Source organism: Equus przewalskii, chromosome 10, assembly GCF_037783145.1.
Source record: "Equus przewalskii isolate Varuska chromosome 10, EquPr2, whole genome shotgun sequence".
NCBI classification, from domain to species: Eukaryota; Metazoa; Chordata; class Mammalia; order Perissodactyla; family Equidae; genus Equus; species Equus przewalskii.
In genome coordinates, this window is record NC_091840.1 from 32697465 (window position 1) to 32715120 (window position 17656).

Consider the following 17656-nt stretch of genomic DNA (forward strand, 5'->3'; position numbering starts at 1 on the left):
CAGGCTGGATTCTAGGCAGAGACTGAAGCCTGTCAGAGGAGGGGAAAGTTTTCCCCACTCTCCCTTCCCTACTAAAAGCCAGAACCCAGCACCCTCCTCCAGCCACCTTTCCAAACTGGGTCCTAGGATCTTGGTCTCTGGGAGGTGATAAAGATACAGACAGTGACACCAGAAGCCACCTATAGATTTGTTAAACTTTATTTCCTCTGAGTCTCTGGGGAGGCAGCAGGGATGTAAGGCGAAGTGGCAGTAGCTGCAGGGGCCTGAGCAGAGCTGGTGCTGGGAGGGGCCGGTATGGGCAGGACGAAGAGGAGGAGATTTAAATATCCAGGGCTGAAAGCCAGCTAATGGGTCTCCTTCATCTGTCTTTGGATTTTGTGCAGCATCTCCTGCATCCGCCGCAGCTGGAACAGGCACATGCATCAAAATAGGGCCTTTCAGAGAGTCCTCTAGTTTTGGGGAAGTACCCCCAAGCTCTAATCCCTCAAGCCAGGGCTTTGGTAGCCCTGAAGTGTCATGGAGACCCTGGGTAGAACCATTAATCCACCAATCCAGGACCCAGATATGCACCAGAGCCAGGGATCTTTCTATTCTCAAACCAAGAGATACTGCGGTTTATGATCAAGCAGGGGACCTCCCAGGCTGTCAAACCTTACCACCTCATACTGCTCTCACCTCCTCATCTTTCTCTCGGATCAGCCTCTCTGTTTCTGGATCTGTCCCTGGTGGGACAGCAGGGATGGGGAAGTCGGTACCACTCTCTCGAGTCAGTTTGCTGAGGGGAAGGGGAAAGGGGGGTTGGTAAGGCTAGGGGGACCCCAGCACCTGCTTGGATTGAGCCCAGGGCCTGTAGAAGAACAAAGGAAGGGCTTGGTCTCACCCAGGGCTGCGCTTGGGATCCCCCCCACTGCCTGCTCTGTCCTGGCTTCTGGCCATACTTGCGATTCCGTTCTTTCACCACCAGGCGGGTCATGCTCTGGATGCACTGTGCCCGGTAGTTCTCATAATGTGTCTCCCGTGTCACATCCTTCAGGTCTTGCATGTGAGTACGCACCAGCATTGTCCTCAGCTTCACAAAGTCGCAGTGCCCTGGGTTTTCCACTGCATAGCAAGGCTAGGAGTCAGCCAGGGGCATGGGTAGGGGAGAGCCGCTGAGGGCAAGGAGATCCCCCAGTCACAAGCTCGGGGCTTTACCTTCAACAATGCCCCAGGGGTAGAGCCGGCCCCGAACTCGCCGCCCTCTGGCCTCTACCACAGTGTTGCTGCCAATTACAGCAAATGGGATGCTTTCCTGGAAGAAGTTAGGGCGCCTGTCAACACCCTCCTTCTCACCTGTTCCTTTCACCTATATTTTCATCTTCTCTGCCTCATTTTAGGAAAGAAGGTCCTAGCCCACCCTTATATAGAATTCTACTTCCCTCTTCTGCCCAGAAAAGACAACATGGGAAAGGGAAGCCCTGGGGTGGCCCCACCTTTAGGGCTTGGTCCTGTAATTTGAAGTCCTCATCCTCATCAGAGTCACAGTCTGGAAACTGGTAGACCTTGATTCCAAAGCGCTCAATCTCCTCCCGGATCTGGCAAACACATGAGGGGCCCACAGTTCTGGGGACCCCATCCTTTCCAGAAGCCCACCTGCTCCCCTCCCCCCACCAGCTTCCCTCACTTTGCGTTTCTTGCGCTCCACTTCAGGAGGTGTCAGTGTGTCCGCCTTAGCCAAGATAGGCACAATGTTGACCCGCTGATGCAGGGCCTTCATGAATTCAACATCCAGTGGCCGGAGCCTGGGGAACAGGAATCTGTGACCACCGGCTAGTGGCAGCCCTGCCCCTGGTGCTCTCGGCCTGTTCCCTTGGCAGCACCCGGTGGTGTCAGGAGCCTCAGGCTCGGACCATACCCGTGGCCGAAGGGCGAGATGAAGTACAGGCAGCAGTGCACCCTGTTGTCTTGGATGTTCTTGCGGTTTAGGCCACTCTCATCTCGGAAATACTGCTCAAACTGCTGGTCGATGTATTCTGCCACAGGCTTCCAGCTAGGGCAGGGACAAACAAGCAGAGAAACTGTGGGAGGCGGGACTGCCTAGTGAGCTCTGTGACGGCAGAGTAGCTCTCGCCCTAAGCAGTGTTCTCAAGACTTATTCCCTTGGCTTGCTTTACTCCATCTTCAGGAAGGTATCAGGGGTGCATCTCACACATCCTGATAGAAAATCACACTAAATACGCAGGCAGAGTTCAATAAATACTAGTTTTCTGAGAGGAAAAGAGCCCAGATGACCAAACAAAGCAATAAGAATAGCAAGTTGCCTGCAGGTGAACCAACTGGAAGCCAGGGCAGCCCTAAGTCAGGTTCACAGTCCAGCCTCGGAGTCTTTGTTGGTGTGGTTCTACTTCTCCAAACCCACTCCATCCTTCAGGGCCATATCCAAGAACCATCTCTTCCATGAAGTCTCCTTTGACTATACCAATGCACACTGTTCTCCCCTTCTCTTCACCACATAGATAGATAGATAGATAGATAGATAGATAGATAGATGTTGATAGATAGATAGATATGAAAATTGAGGTTCATGCTTTCCCCTTCTCTTTACCACAGTCAGATTATATACATATAATATATATATATATATTCAAGAACTTCAATTTTAAAGTCCTTTGCTCTTCTGTTATCTAGTTCAATCCTCACTGATAGGTGGACATTAGGAGCACCATCACTCTCATTTTAGAAATGAAGAAACTAAATTCAGAGCAGCTAAGAAACTCAATCTGGATCACTTTGGCTAGCAAATTCTCTACCAACCCAAGTCCCCGCCTTCTGACTCCTGGCTTAGTGTGTTTCCCTCTACACTGCCCGACCCATTTACTGACTTAAGTTGTTACCTGACTGACACACAAGTTAGAGAACTACTGCGCCCCACTCCCTCACCCCTGCTGCCACTAGACTGTAAGCCTCTCAGTGACAGGGATCATTCCTACTTGTTCTGTATCCTTTGACAAGTCCAGCACAGGCTGGACACCCAGCATGTGTTCAATAAATTCCTGCTGGCTAACTAAATGAGTATATGTGGAGGTGTGCTGTAAACTGTGAGGTGCCAGGCAAATGAAATTATTATTATTATGGAAGTGAAGAGGAGGTAAGTAGCTTGATTGAAGGAGGGGGTCACGCTTCCAACAGTAGGAACCAGGTGCTGGTTGGGGCTAGAGTGTCCAGGCACGTCCAGTTTGCTGAGATGTATTCCTACAGCAGGAAGGATGATGATGACATGGAGCCACTTCAATCCGTCACGAATATTTATGGAGACCATGTACCATGTACTAGCACAGCGCTGTGGCAAGAATATAAGAAGCAGCCCTCCCCTCAAGGCTTAGACTATGAAGTTGAAGATGAACCAGTGTGCTGAGCTGAAAGTCACATGTTGTAATAAAGTGTGTGATGGGATTCTGAGCATAGAAAGGTCTATAAAGGTCTGATTAGTCTGTGAAGCAATTATCCAGGGTCAGCTTCAAGGTCATGAGACCTGTCCAGTCACACGGGGCCCTACATTCAGAAGGGCTCATGCTTGGTTTGATTCTCTGCTATGGCTGTCTTGAAATTCTTAATAATTTTGAACAAGGAGCCCTAGATTTCTATTTTGCACTGGCCTTGCAATTATCGTCTTAAAAGTAATGTGTCATGTAAACAGCCCTTTACAGTTTTCAATGCATATTCACATGGCTCATTCTTGGTGATTTCCAGATCTACTGGGTGAGGTGGCAAGGGCTGGTTTTTTTCAATGGAAGAAATAGGAATGTAGTCATTTATTCCAGATCACACAGTTATTAAACGCTGAATCAAGATTTGAGCTCTCAGGCTCGGGGTCCTAGCACCAACCTGGCTAACTTCTTTGTCAAAGGCACCACCTTTTCTCCTGTCTCTATCATCCATTCTCCTCTCATTACTCACTTAGGTCTGACCATTATCAAAGCATCCCTCCAGTTCCTAAAAAACAAGAAGCCAGGGATGATGGGGGGTGTGACAAAGCCACCTTTTTCTCTTTTGGCAGGTAGCCTAGAAGGTGCCTGGAGTTTAAACAAAGTCCCACCCATTTTTTCCTTTTGCCTCTTCTTTCCCCCCTTCACCTCTCCCTCTATGCCCTCTTACCTTTTTAATAAAACTTGTTGTAGCACCTAAAGTGTTGCTGGTGAGAGGAAAGGAAGGAGGGAGGGTGATATTTATTGAGCACCTACTGCATGTCAGGCCCTGTGCTCCATGTTTTTACATGTGTTTGCCCTTTTTTTTTTTTTTTGAGGAAGATTAGCCCTGAGTTAACATCTGCCACCAATCCTCCTCTTTTTGCTGAGGAAGACTGGCCCTGAGCTAACATCCATGTCCATGTTCCTCTACTTTATACGTGGGACGCCTACCACAGCATGGCTTGCCAAGCGGTGCCATGTCCACACCTGGGATCCGAACCGGCGAACCCCAGGCTGCCGAAGTGGAACGTGTACACTTCACCGCTGTGGCACCAGGCTGGCTCCTTATATTTGCTCTTTTGAGGCTCTTCTTTCTTACCTTGTGTCCTCACCCCCGTTATAGAATTACAGGTCTGAGTTAAAAGGAACATTAGAGGTCATCTAGTCCAATCCGTCCCTCCACTCTAGAGGAAATGGCTGTCCAGTAAAGGGCATGGCATGCTCAAGATCACAAACCTCTTCCTCCTGACAATTTTGGATATGTCTCTGCCTACATGCGCCCCTGTATGTGTCTACAGAATGGGTAGGGGTGTCACCGACTAATTGCCCAGAGGAACTCAAGGGTGGGTTTGGAAGCATTTAATTGTTTAAGAGATGCAATCACCAACTACCCTGAACCAGACCAAGCTCCACAAGAGCAACGCCTAGGACCTTTGCCTCATTTTTAATGCTAAGATCTCCTCTCTGGAAGGAGGTCAGGCCTTATGACCATAACCTGCAGTGTATTTGGAAGCCTGTTTTCCAAGTGAGGCTGCACAGGTAAATACCCACCTCTCCCTTTTGAATATTCATTCCCATCTGAAATACAATGCCCCTGCTTCGCTTTGTTCCGGGACACTAGGACTTTGGAAGTGATTCCCCGTGGCTTCCTATTTGCTGCAAATAAGTTCTACTTTGTGTGGCAACTACTTCTGGTCAAGAGTCTGATTTTAACTCTGCCAGGAGGCAAACCCACTTATGGTTCAGTAACAGGGGTTTTGCTTGGTCAGACATACCATTCTGTGTTGTTGACTGCATCCCCAAAACCTGGCGTGTCCACGATGGTGAGCCGCAGTCTCACGCCCTTCTCTTCGATGTCCACTGCATGTTTAGTAATCTCCACAGTTTGCATGATCCGTTCTGGAGAAGGGGGAAACTGAGGCCAGGGCAAGGGCAAGGGCAAGGACCTGCCTAGTCAGGACAAACCACCCACCCCCTGTCAGCTTTGCTGCCTAGACTGCCTCATCACACTGCCCCCCTCCCCACCCCCAGGCTGCCGGGGGGGGGGGGGGGGGGGCCTGTTCTCTGGGAACCAGCAAGGAGCACATTTCCCAACACAGGAAATGCCGGTGGCTGTTGGCTCTGGCCCCAGCCTCTTCTCTGCTCCCAGCTCTTTTCTTAGATTCCTGGAATCCTTTGGGGGTCAGAGACTCACTCATAGAGCAGGATTCTGGTCCCTGCCCTGCTTCGGCACCCAAATCTTTAGGGAGATGGCTGGTGGGCTGCCAGGCCAGAGGCCTATGGAGAGATGCCGTCAGTCTCTCTAGGAAGTCATGTTCTCCTGCATGCTGGGGAAGGCCCCATCCCCCAGACTCTGGAGTGAGTTTGATTTCCCAAGTCAGGTCTGCCTGCCTGTCTGCATGCTCCTCTCCTTTCCCTACCTTCAGCACTGAGGAGCTTCCGGTCCCGGTACAGATCAGTGAGGAAGAGGCTATTGACAAGAGTGGATTTCCCCAGGCCAGACTCTCCTGACGGGAGAGAGAGGATAGAAGCACCAAATCAGAAGATAAGATCTATAGCCAAGAGGTAACCCCACTAAACCAAGGTGTGGGGGGAGCTGCTTTCTTATCTAATTAGGAAGAGACTAACCAAACCATAGCATTTTAAAGCTAGAAGGAGGAAGCAGAGAGAACAGCTTGTCCAGCCTTCTCATTTGAATGAGGCCCAGAGAGAGTAGGAGATTACCCAAGGGCACACAGAAAAGGGCAAATACTAGAAAACGGTTGATCAAGTGTTCTTTGCACCACTTGACCCCCCACATATACATACATACATTTGGCCACCCACGGCTCCTGGCTATTTTGCAAAAAGGCACAGCCACTTGCTGCTTTCTCCTTCCCTATCCCTCCCCCAACCCCCTACACATACCATCCCCACCTGAAACACCCCCTGCCCAGCCCAGCCCAGCCCCTGCTCTACCTGCCACCATGAGGGTAAAGTCAAAGCCTTTCTTCACAGACTTTCGGTGGACTTGATTGGGGAGGGTCGCAAAGCCCACATACTCCTTGTCATCCTAGTGGACAGGAAGGCAGAGTACATCAGGGCAGGAGGAGGGGCCCCAGGACCCAACACCAGCCTTCTCCTTCCCTCCTAGGTCTTTGTCCCAGCCTTAGAGGAGGAGTGCCAGACTCCTCTGAGGCCCCATCTGGGGCCACCAGCTGGGCTTCTGCCCCTGCTGATGCTGTCAGTTTCCAGTGCACCTGGGGGCCAACACCACAGAGCTGGGGCCAACACAGGACAGAGAGAGGCCCCAGCTCAACACGCACACACGCATGTCTGCACACACATACATACATGTGCACATACACGCACACACACTCGGGCTCTCTCTGCTCCTTCCCTGGGTCTTCCTGCACAAGCCCACTGAAAGACAAAGGCGGGGCTGGAGGCTCTACCTCAGAGGAGTCATAGGGATCAAGCTTGCCCCATGGGCTGCGGGGCCGGGCTGAGGGGCTGAGAGGGGCTGAGGCAGAGAAGTACTGCTGGCTGTCAGAGGGCTGGGGCCACGAGGGGGTTCTGAACTCCAGGTCATCCTGGCAGAGGTCTGGGGCCTGGGGCCTTGGCTCCAGAATCTGAGGCCTGGATGCCCAGGTCTTGGCCTCTGGTTGGTGGCAGCTCTCGCTTCCTGGGAAATCCTTCACGAACTTGTTCAGTTCTGCATCATCCTTGTCCTCCAGGAAGCGCTTGATCTGGGGGTTGGGGTGGTAGGTGGATAGGTGGCAGGAAGGGAAGAATGAAGGAGGAAGACAGGAGAAGGCGAGAGGGAGAGAGAGGAAAGCACTTGTGGTTAGAAGGGAAAGAAACTGGACTAGCAGTAAGCTAGAGGATGTGCTCACTATCCCTCCTTCACCTGCTCACACACTTCCCCAGTCCAAGATGCCAGGAAAGGCCCCAGGGTCCGGGAGTAGCCCTGGGCAGACCCCAAAGCCCTAGTAACTGCTCTTGGGAGCTGAGTAGCTCCAGTCCTGATGTTCCCTCTCAACAGGGTGCTTGTTGAGGCTGCTCTTCCTGGGGGTCTGGCCAAGCCAGGGGCCAGGGACTGCCCCAAAGGCCAGGAAGTCAGACTGAATGAGGAGGAGCAGACAGAGGCATTCCAGCTAACAGGAGAATGTGGCTCAGGATTTAAGGAGAATGCAGAGTCAGAATGAGGCAGGGGCAGGAGGGATAGGGAGGGGAGAAGGGAGCTGCCAGCCCCAGGTAAATCAAGAGCCATGAGGGGGCTCCGTGCCTCCTGTCACTGCAGGTCAGCGAGATCTGCAACTGAGGTGTAGACTCTGCTGGAGGTGCTCACTCCCCAGGGCTCACCGCTCACAGCTCAGTACAGCTGACCTGACCGCCCCCCCACCCCCACCCACCTTACTCCAGACACTGAGCCACACTGGAGCCTGAGCCTGGGCCCCAGGAGAGAAGGGTAAACCTGCCAGTGGATGCTGAGTATGGGTGGAGGGGAGCTGGGAAGGACCAGGTGAGGGAGGATAGGAGGACATTGGGCCTCCAGAGCTGCTGACAGCCCCCAACTGTGAGGGACATATAGGGGGAAGCACCCCTCAGTTGCCCCTTGCCCCCTCTGCCTGGAGCTAGGCTTTAGCTAGCAGTGCAGGAGGGGGTCTGGCCTGAACTGTGAACCACAGGGGTGGTAGGCAGAGAATGGCTGGCTCCTCTGTAGAGACATGTTCCATCCCATCTCCAGCTTGGAAGAGAGGCCACTTCCCCCAACTCTCGCCCTCAGCTCTAGACCCTAAAGCTTCCTCTCTCCTTTGGGGACCAGCCCCCTTTGTGGAGTGCCTGGCGGTGCTGGGCTCAGCTCTGCCTCACAATACCCACGTGCCACCCCCAGACAATGGACAAGGGCCGGCTTCAGAGGCTGACTCACCCTCTGGGGATTGGCCAAGCCAATGGGGGCTACCCCAGACCACTGTGGAGTCCCAACCAGGGTTGGGGGAGATAGGATAGTTATAGTCTTCCTGCAGGCCCCCATTTTACAAAGGGAAGAATTGAGAGAGGTGGACATGCACGTTGTCAGTTCATGCCAGAAGGAAGTGACTGAGACAGGGAGGCTAGAGGGAAAAGTCCCCTAAGAGCTACTTCCAGGCTGTCGCCTTTCAAGTCCCCACACCTGCTTATAGTCATAGTCTCCAGGACTCACCTGGACAGAGGAGAGGAAAAGAGGACCTTTAGCCTGGAACTGGAACTAGCATTTGGGGGCTTAGTGGCCAGAAGAGGCCATCCTGAGGCAAGTCTGACCTAATAGGCTTTTCTCATCCATAATATCTGTGGGGTCCAGTGGGGTTACCATACATCCTAGTTTATGTTTGTTGTCCTAGCATAATGATTAATTGTGGCCCTATTCACTTGGAAAAGTGTCCCAGCTTGGATGGTTCATTATATGGCAACAGAGAAGGGATGGGGCTCGGGGGCAGTAGGTCTTGTTTTCTGGCAGCTAAAGAGTCTGGGGAATTCCAGGAAATCCTGCCCCTCTGCACAACCCTGCAGTGACCCAGCAGTCGGTCTGGGGGTCAGGCTAAGGGTGGGAGACAGAGGGCTGTGTTCCACCTGGTTTCCCCAGGGGCATTGATCAGAGAGGCAGCAGGGAAGGCACTGATGGAGACCCCTAGCCCCCACAACCTTCCAGCAGAGCCACCAGGAATGTAGCACCATTCTCCCTGCTAGCCCTGGCTGCTTATCAGCACAGAGGGGCCCACAGGGGCTTTAGACAAGGAGTCAGGACACCAGGGTCCTCACCTCCTGTCTGTTCTTCCCTGCTCCCAGCTCTGCCAGAGACCAAATCATTTTCTGGCTTTGAGCCCCAATTCTAGCCAAGGCAGGGGAAGACAGGTCAGGTCCGCCCATCTCCCAGAGCAGCACCTTACCCCAGCTTCAGTCCTGTCCTCAGGGACAGCACTGCCTTGCCATCCCAGTGAATGGTCCATGTCCCACACTTCAGAATCCCTGTCGGCAAGCTCTAGGTCTAATTTTATCTCTCAGGCAAAGTTCCTCACACACAGAAACAGCCTGGTCTTGATGTTCTTGTTGTAATCTGGCTTCCTGGCTTGCTCCTTTCCCTTTCTCTCTGACCTCCTTGTCTCTGTCAGGGGCCAAAAAAGCCTGTGGAATGTCCTTCCCCACCCCCTCCTCCTCCCCTTCCCTTGGCTCCCACTCTCCAAGGACAGCTCAGCTGCAGCGGGATCACTGGGTTCCTCCGCAGTCCCCTCCTCCTCTGATTGGCTGCCCCATGACGCCTGCCCGCTGCCTACCCTGGTGGGCACAGCCTCCCAAGTCTGTCTGCAGCACAGGCTCTTGATCTACTTGGCCTCCCCTGTTAACCCCCAAGGACACGGAGGCCTGTCAGAGAGTTGTGAGCTGTCCCCAAGGTGACCTGGCCCATCAGTACATGGGCACAGCCACTCAGGAGACTCCATCCCCAAAGGATTCCTCTCTCTCTCTCTAACCTTAACTTTAAGCAGTGATGAAGTAGGGTGCGATGTCCCATAATCCCCTGGGTATAGGTTATCATGGGAACAGCCCCACTTCTCTTCCCAAGTGTCCCTTTGTGTTCTCCCAGCAGAGAACCCCACTGTCTTCAGAAATCTGCCCCTAGATTCCCCTGCAGAGAGCCCCAGCCACAGAGGGACTCCTCCCACCCTAGAATACCTGACCTGACTCATGGGGACCCATATCACTTCATCACCCCATCGCTTCAACAGAGTCCACGGAGGAGCGGCTAGCCCTTGTTCTCTGAGGGGCTTGAGTTCAGGCCAGCAGGAGGCCAGAATCTCAGAGGCTTCAGAGTTGCTGCTTAGGTGGGAACAAATTGAGGGGCCTGGCTGGGAGTGTGCAGATGGAGCACTTGACTAGGAGTCAGGAGGCCAGTGTTTCTGGTTTGACCAGAAACACCCTTTGGGATTTGGAATAGTGTCTTAATTTCAGGGCCTTAATGTACAATTGTGGATGGCCCTTCCTTGCCTCCCAGGATGGTTGGGGAGAGACAGCACTCCCAGATGAGAGACACCTCAAGCTGCTTTGAACCTGAGGAGAAAAGGTGCATCTCAAGTCAGAGGATGGTTATTAATGTTGGCCTGTTATTCTTGTCACATGCAAACTAAAAGCCCCTGGAGCTCTGGGGGTGGGGAGCGCTCCCTACGGACCTCCAAAGCAGCTGAGACACTGGTCTCCTCTCACAAAGAGACCCTCACAGGGGAGTCTGACTCGACACGAACCAGTCAGCCTAAGGACTGGGAGGCTGGAGGGCAGAGGCTTGAGGCTGAGGACTCTGGTGGTGGTGGGGTGTCTTTAATTAGAGAGGAACAGAGTGGCCTCGGCCAAGCTGAAAGTACCAAGACCTTAGCTGACCTGAACTTAGTGTGTGGCAGAAAAAGCCCCTCTTGGCCCCTGCTGGGCTTGGCACTGGGGACAGTCAGTGCTCCCCCAGGCTTCCATCCCTGGAACAATCAATCTGTCCATCCTCCTGTAGGAAAAAGGAGGGAGCCAGGGACAACGAAAGGCAACATTTGGCCTCTCCCAGGAACCCCCCTTTGGGGAAGGTCACAGGGGTCACCAAAACTTCCTGGCCAAGACTTGGGCCTCAGCCTAGACACAGCTTGAGAGACATGAGCCCAAAAGGTTGGCCTTTCCAGACCTAGAAGCTTCCGATTCCATGGGGCCCAGGGAGTTCCCTTCTGGAGGCTGCCCACAGCCAACATCCTGCCCCCACAGGCTGGTCATGGATCTCCTCCTGCTGTAAACAGACTGTGCCTCCCAATGCAGAGTGCAAAGGCTGGGGGGCTTCCAGACTGAGAGGAGAGGCTGGCATGGGGCCTGGTGGCCCTGACCCCCAGCACAATGTGTTTGTGGCAGGCTCTGGCAAAGATAGCAGGAGACAAGCTGGCACCCTCACAGCCAAACATCAAAACTTCCTACCTGGGGGCCTCCAGGGAGGCTAGCTGGGGTTACTGCTTCTCTTCCCTACAGGCAGGTGGCAGGAATGAGTTCCCCCACCCCCACCACTGCAGAGGGACCTGGTTTGGGGAGGACGGTAGTGTAGGATGCTGCAGGAGGAAGCTTCCCCATGGTTCCTGTCTCAGAGGCAGAGGGATGGAGCTGACCCACCGGGTAGGATGGTGGTCTTCCCTCTCTCAGGGGTCCCTGGGCAGAGGGCGCTGTGGGAAGGGCCTAGGAGCTGCCTCTGGCTAGGCTGTGGGAATGAGGGCCCAAGCGTCTCACCATCCCTCTTGGGGAGGCAGACAGTGTTTGTGGGCCTTCTCTGTGTGTTTTCTAAAGGAAGTTGGTGCTAACCCCTGAACCCAGGGTAGGTGGGTGAGGAGGGGTCACCCAGGTAACAGCTGACCCAGGCAAGGCCGGGGACCCTCACCTCCGCTCTTCGCTGACGCGCCCACCCCAGCCCAACATGAGCGTCTCGGCCGGAGGCCCCCAGCCTCCAGAACGAACCCACCCCTCTGTCCAAAAACGCGGGCAGCACCCGGGGGGTCGGGGCACGCTCGGTCGCTGCTTGGATCAGAGGGAGAAACTTGGGAGCGGCGACGCAGCGCTGCTTGCCAGCAGTGCCCGCCTGTGCCCGCGGCCGGCGACAGCGCCTCCCGCCCCGCAAAGCCGGAGCTGCGGCACCGCGCGGGTCCCTGCGGAGCCGCCCGAGAGCGGCGGGCCTTGCGCGCCCAGCCGTGCCCCGCGCCCGCCCTCCTTACCATGGCTGCAGCCCGGGCCGGGCCGGCTCCGCCTGGACAGCGCCCGAGCGACCTGCGGCCAGAGCTCTGCGCCGACCTCGCCGCACCACCAGCCTCCGCCCGCCGCCCTGAGCGCAAACCGGCCGGGGGCGGGGCCAGGGGCGGGGCGAATCGGCCCGGGGGCGGGGCCTGTACCTTGGCGGCCAGAGGTGAGTGCGCTTGTGGGGCCCGGCGCGGCCGACCTAGGCGCCTGCCTTGCAGCCCGCGACCCTAGAGGCGCAGAGCGCAGAGAGGCGCTCAGGACAGGCTGCACTGATCACCTGGCTCTTCCTTACTCAGCCGCTAAAGAGTGGCCTCGTCAGGCAGCGCATCACCGTGGGGGCTTGAGCTAGTCCACAAAGAAAAAGGAAGGGCCCACCTGGCATCCCCAGGAGGAGATGCCTTTGGAAGGAGAGGCAGGGTTTGTCCCAGGAGTTGGAGAGAAACCATTAGTTACCCCCAAGATTCTGCAAGGCTTGTGAGAAGTGAAGCTGTCTTAAGTCCACGTTACTGATTGTCCATACCCCCTCCACACCTCGCAAGGTGGAACGTCAGACGTTCTCCACCTCCACCCAAGCTGTGAAGAAGAGACAGGAGGTTCCCTTCGTGCAGGACCCTAGATTAAGGATTAGAGAGGATTTGCTGCATACATTATCCAGGGTTCATGTGCTGGAATGGTGGAAGGGAGAGGCTGAGTCGCCTTTCCCACCCCCCACCCCCACCCCAGTGGAGCCTTGCCTGGGACTGAGGAAAGTGGGGAGGCCTCAGGAGAGGCCAGCGCAGGCGTGACCCAGGCCATGCTGGGCAAGCGGGTGAGATGCTGTGGGGACAAATGCCCCAGGAGCTTTACAAGCATTAGAGGCTCAGAAGGGTCAGCAGTGGCGGGCAGGGGGGGGAGGGGGGGTAAATGCTTAGGGGGCAGGGAATTGGTGGGGATTTCCTGAGCTAATACTCAGGTCTGAGCTGGTCAGGCTGCTGTGGAAGTGTCCAGAAGCATGCCTCTCCCTGACTTCCAAGATCCCGCCCCTAAAGGCAGGCTGATTGGCCTGAACACACTTCAGACAAAACTGAGGCCCACAGGCACGGTCCTCTCTATTTATAGAAGCACCAGAGGCCTGCCTACCTATTTTGGGCTGATCTGTGACCCAGGTGGTCATAGTTGGGATCAGTTAGAACTCAGCAGAGGGAGGGAGAGGGCCCTGGGTAGGGCAGGTGAGAACAGACTCCAAAAACATGAGGCTGCTATTGGAGATGTTATTGGATATTTGGCTCTGGTGACCTGGAAGATGAAAGCGGTGTGTGTCATTGTTTAAAGAAATGAGGGGGGCCGACCAGGTGGCATAAGTTTGCACACTCCACTTTGGTGGCCCGGGGTTGGTCGGTTGGGTCCCGGGTGCAGACCTACACACTACTCATCAAGCCATGCTGTGGTGTCATCCCATATGTAAAACAGAGGAAGATTGGCACAGATGTTAGCTCAAGGCCAATCTTCCTTACCTAAAAAAAAAAAAGAAAAGAAAAGAAAAAAGAAATAAAGAAATGAGGGGCATTCATGATCCAGTAAGTTGAGGAGAAACCTTTCTAGCTGGATTAGCTTGGACAATTCATGTCACTTCTCTGGGCCTCCACTTCCACACCTAAAAATGAAGAGATTAAACTAGGATAGGGGCCAGCAGCTTGGCTCCAATGAGAGGGAAACTCTGAATGTATAGAGAGGTTCCTGGGGTAGATAGGAGATCTGAAGCTGTACTCAGGAAAACAAAGACATAAAGAGTTTCTTTAGAGAGAAAGCAGTGGCTGTTGGAAGTCTGCAGAAGCAGCAGCAACTGCTGCCATTAGACCCAGACCCAAATGTCAAACGCAGGCTCCACAAAGCCCCACTGTTGGGAACTTGCTGCAGGTCACTGTCACTCATGAGCACACTCATAATACCTCTTGGTGCTTCCATAGGCAGTCTGTGTGTGGGCTGGGGGCACTGGGCCCAGGGAGGAAGCCTACATCAAGGAAGACAGACCCCATCCCAAAGCCTTGTGTTCCCCAATTGTAATGGCCCTCCTCCCCTTAGTCCCGGCTGTAGTCCAAGTGTGGACACCGACACATCTCAGAAGGCAGCTCAGCTAGCTCAACCTCAGCTGTGGGTGGAATCCAAGCTCTGCCCTGGCACCTGCTGCCCAGGCCCCAGAGGGTCCTGTGTGTCCTGAGGCACGTTGGTGACAGCTTGCTTTGAGGGAAGTGAGGCCCCAAGAGAGGCCTGGGACCATGGAACTCATCTCTAAGCCAAAAATCTTGATGGTCACAGTCCCCTTGTAATCACTGCACCACAAGGCCAACATGAGGCATGCTGGGTGAAAGCTGGAGACAGACTTTGAGCTCGTCCGCCTGCACAAACCCCGTGTGCTAAGCCTGCAGGGTTCAGGTGTTTCTGAGAGAACTTGGCCTGGGCACAAGTGCCCAGTCCAACTTTGGTGATTATCTCATTGCCTGAAAGTCCCTTGCCCTTCCTGGGCCTTGGTTTCCCCCCCGAAAGAGAAAACTGAACTCCACCCAACTCCAGCTCTCACGTTCTGTGTTGGCTCAGGTCAAGTCTGACACCTGGTGAGAAGCAGGGCCAAGATACAGCAGCCCTTGTGTGAGTCACTGACCACGGTGGCCAGCAGGTGGCCTGGCCAACCTTGCCTCAATCCCCCTCGGCTCTTGGAACTCTGGCTCTCCCTTGAAATTCAACATTCCACCAGGCGTTGATATCCTTGACTAGAGAACAATTTCCCAGGGACTGCTGGAGTGGGTATTTGAGCCAAGTGTCTGGGGAGTGGACGTTTAATTTGGCACAAAGGGTGACTCTCTGGGAAACTCAGATCAGCAACCACAGCTCCACCCTGCTGTCCTGGGCGCCCTCTGCTTGGGTCAGGCCAACATGTGTGTGTGGAAAAACTCCTGGCCCCCTCCACTGAATCTTTCCTGCCCACCCATGGGTGAAGGATGTATGGCACAGAGATAAACAAGGATGCTGCACTTGGGCCAAGCCAGGGCCCAGGTTAAAAGCCAAGAATAAAGAGTGATTACCATAGGAAATCAGGACTTCAGGTCTGCCTGACTAGCAAAGGCCACTTTTACCTCTCAGTAGCAGAGTTTCCCTTAAGTGATGCAAGAACTAATTGCTCCTCCCTTCCCACCCCCCACCCCCAGGTGATGAGTCACTGATGATATAGTCAGAGAGCCCTGCTGGGGCCAAAGGGCTATCATTGGGTTGTGTCTTTCAAGGAAACCTTAGCCAGTCCATTCAGCAAGATCTGTGCAGAGAGAAGAAACCAAAATACCCTAAGCCTTACTCCTCCCTGTATTGTTCCCCTGAGTACCGTGATCCTGGGGCAGGCATGAGACGTGGGTGAAGGCCAGGGAGCATTGTGTTTCCTGGCACCTGCTGAACGGCTGCAGTGAGGGGCAGTTCCGGAGCCAATAGGGTGCTAGAAGCCAGCCAGAGCATCCCTCCAACAACCTCTCTGCAGCAGGACAGGGCACAGGAGTTCAGGGATGGAAGGGACTTACGTACCTCCAGGTGCTACTACCCACTAGAGTCTAATGCCCTTCTAGAGCCACCCCCGACCTCCTAGACACTGCTTGAATACCTCCTGTGGCCAAAAACTCACTAATTCTAACAAGTGCCCTTCAATCTTTGGGCAGTAAGTTACCAAGGTCTTCAATATACCAAGCCAAGATTTGTCTCCCCCGACCCTCCAGTGCTAGAAGCTTTGCTGATTCATTTCCCTGGACTTTGTTTTGTCCTTTGATGTCCACATCCTTTCAAGTGACCCATCTGTATATGTTTCTCTCCCAAATTAACCATAAGCCCCTCAAGGAGAGGGAGTATGTCTTCTATTTTAACCTCTACTCACTTCAATTCATTGAACATGTGATGTGATGTCTGCCTGGGTGACCAGGCCTCTGCCCCCAGGAGGTATCTGATCAATATGGATTGACTGAAAGGATTCATTGATTAGTTTTCCACTCTGATTTTGGAGCACAGACAAGCCTTGAGGCTCTGGGCTTCGTTGACCCATAACTTGCCCTTCATTCTGGTTGTTCACCAGCTCATACCCACCTCCCAGCTTCACAGTTCATATGCAAAGACACAAATGTTATCCCCTCTAAAACCCTTCCATTTGCAATTCTTGCTATCTAAAGGTTCTATTGAGGGGCTGGCCCATGGCCAAGTGGTTAAGTTCGCATGCTCTGCTTCATCAGCCCAGGGTTTCGCTGGTTCAGATCCTGGGAGCAGACCTAGCACCACTCATCAGGCCATGCTGAGGCAGCGTCCCACATAGCACCACCAGAAGGACCTACAACTAGAATATACAACTATGTTCTCGGGGGCTTTGGGGAGAAGAAGGAGGAGGAGGAGGAAAAGAAAAAAAGAAGAAGATTGGCAACAGATGTTAGTTCAGGTGCCGATCTTTAAAATAAATAAATACAGGTGCTGTTGAAATAGAAGTTTTTTTCCAGGAAGATGTGGCTACAGGAGAAGGGTTTATACACCACATATGAATCCCTGGGGCAGGATGGCCCCTAAAGTGCTCCCAGCTTTGAGGAGCCAGCTCTGAGCCTCAGTTGCTTCATCTGTGAAATAGGGGGAAAAGTCGACCTCATAGGCTTGTGGTGAAGATTCATTAAGGTAACACACACAGCATGGTATAATCACTCAAATGAGTGGTAGCTATTATTTCAGCCAATGACTAAATGATCAACACCAAATCAGCAGCTCTCAACTGTGAGTACTTCAAATGCCCTCCCGCCAAAGGATTAGGCCTGTGCGTGTGTATGGGATGTGGAGGGAAAGGAGAAGAACCTTAGACTAAAGTGACATTGGTATGACCATGCTCACCAACCGTGGAGTCAGCTTCTCCAGCTAGATACCACTCCATCTCTAGAAAACAGGTTTTGGTGTCAGACTTCCTCTGTGAATTCCCAGAAACAGCCACTGTGGAGATTCCTGGAGCTCAACGACTTTACTTGTGGTGGGACTTGGCTGGCCCAGTCCTCCCACCTACAGTGTCAGAGCCTGAGCTTCTCTCAGGAACTGCCTCACATTCTGTGCCCCTCCTCCAGGCCTTCATTCAGCCCCCAAGGTGCAGCTGTCTCTTGCTTCTCCCCTCTTGGCAGCTGGGCCAAAGGCAGCTGAGCAAAAGAGGGTGAGGGGGCATGGTCATTTCTGTCACTCAGGACAGCTTTCCTCTGGCTGAGCAGCTGTTAGGGTAGCTTCTGTGTTAGATTTGCTTCCTCATCGAAGTAGGCACCCTGCCCTCTGAAGCCAAGCTCCCTACCACCCAGGCCCGCTGTTTCTCCTTTTACTTGAACAACTCGCCATTTCAAACACCACCAAACTACTCTGACAGAAAGATGTAATGTGAGAGATGGTTTCCAGGCGGGGAATCAAGTGGCTCCTGGAAATACACAAGA

At 53.6% G+C, this 17656-nt stretch overlaps 1 protein-coding gene across 5 annotated transcripts; it reads right to left on the minus strand.

The window, feature by feature from the left end:
• Positions 1 to 182: 182 nt before the first annotated feature.
• SEPTIN4 (septin 4) lies at positions 183 to 12423 on the minus strand. 5 transcript variants are annotated; one of them, XR_011523397.1, is made up of 12 exons: positions 12185 to 12318; positions 6881 to 7174; positions 6405 to 6498; positions 5867 to 5953; positions 5222 to 5345; positions 1895 to 2029; positions 1664 to 1781; positions 1473 to 1574; positions 1195 to 1291; positions 939 to 1101; positions 676 to 847; positions 183 to 404 (listed from the first exon to the last, which is right to left on the minus strand). XR_011523397.1 is itself a non-coding variant. In XM_070562283.1 (12 exons), exons 1-12 carry the CDS (start codon positions 12185 to 12187, stop codon positions 345 to 347), a joined length of 1377 nt encoding a protein of 458 aa, XP_070418384.1. In that variant the 5' UTR covers positions 12188 to 12423; the 3' UTR covers positions 183 to 344. The 5 variants fall into 5 exon arrangements, 3 of the variants coding, with proteins under 3 accessions (XP_070418384.1, XP_070418381.1, XP_070418383.1); XR_011523396.1 differs by lacking the exon at positions 12185 to 12318 and adding an exon at positions 9356 to 9552; XM_070562283.1 differs by having other exon boundaries at positions 676 to 775; positions 12185 to 12423.
• Positions 12424 to 17656: the final 5233 nt, after the last annotated feature.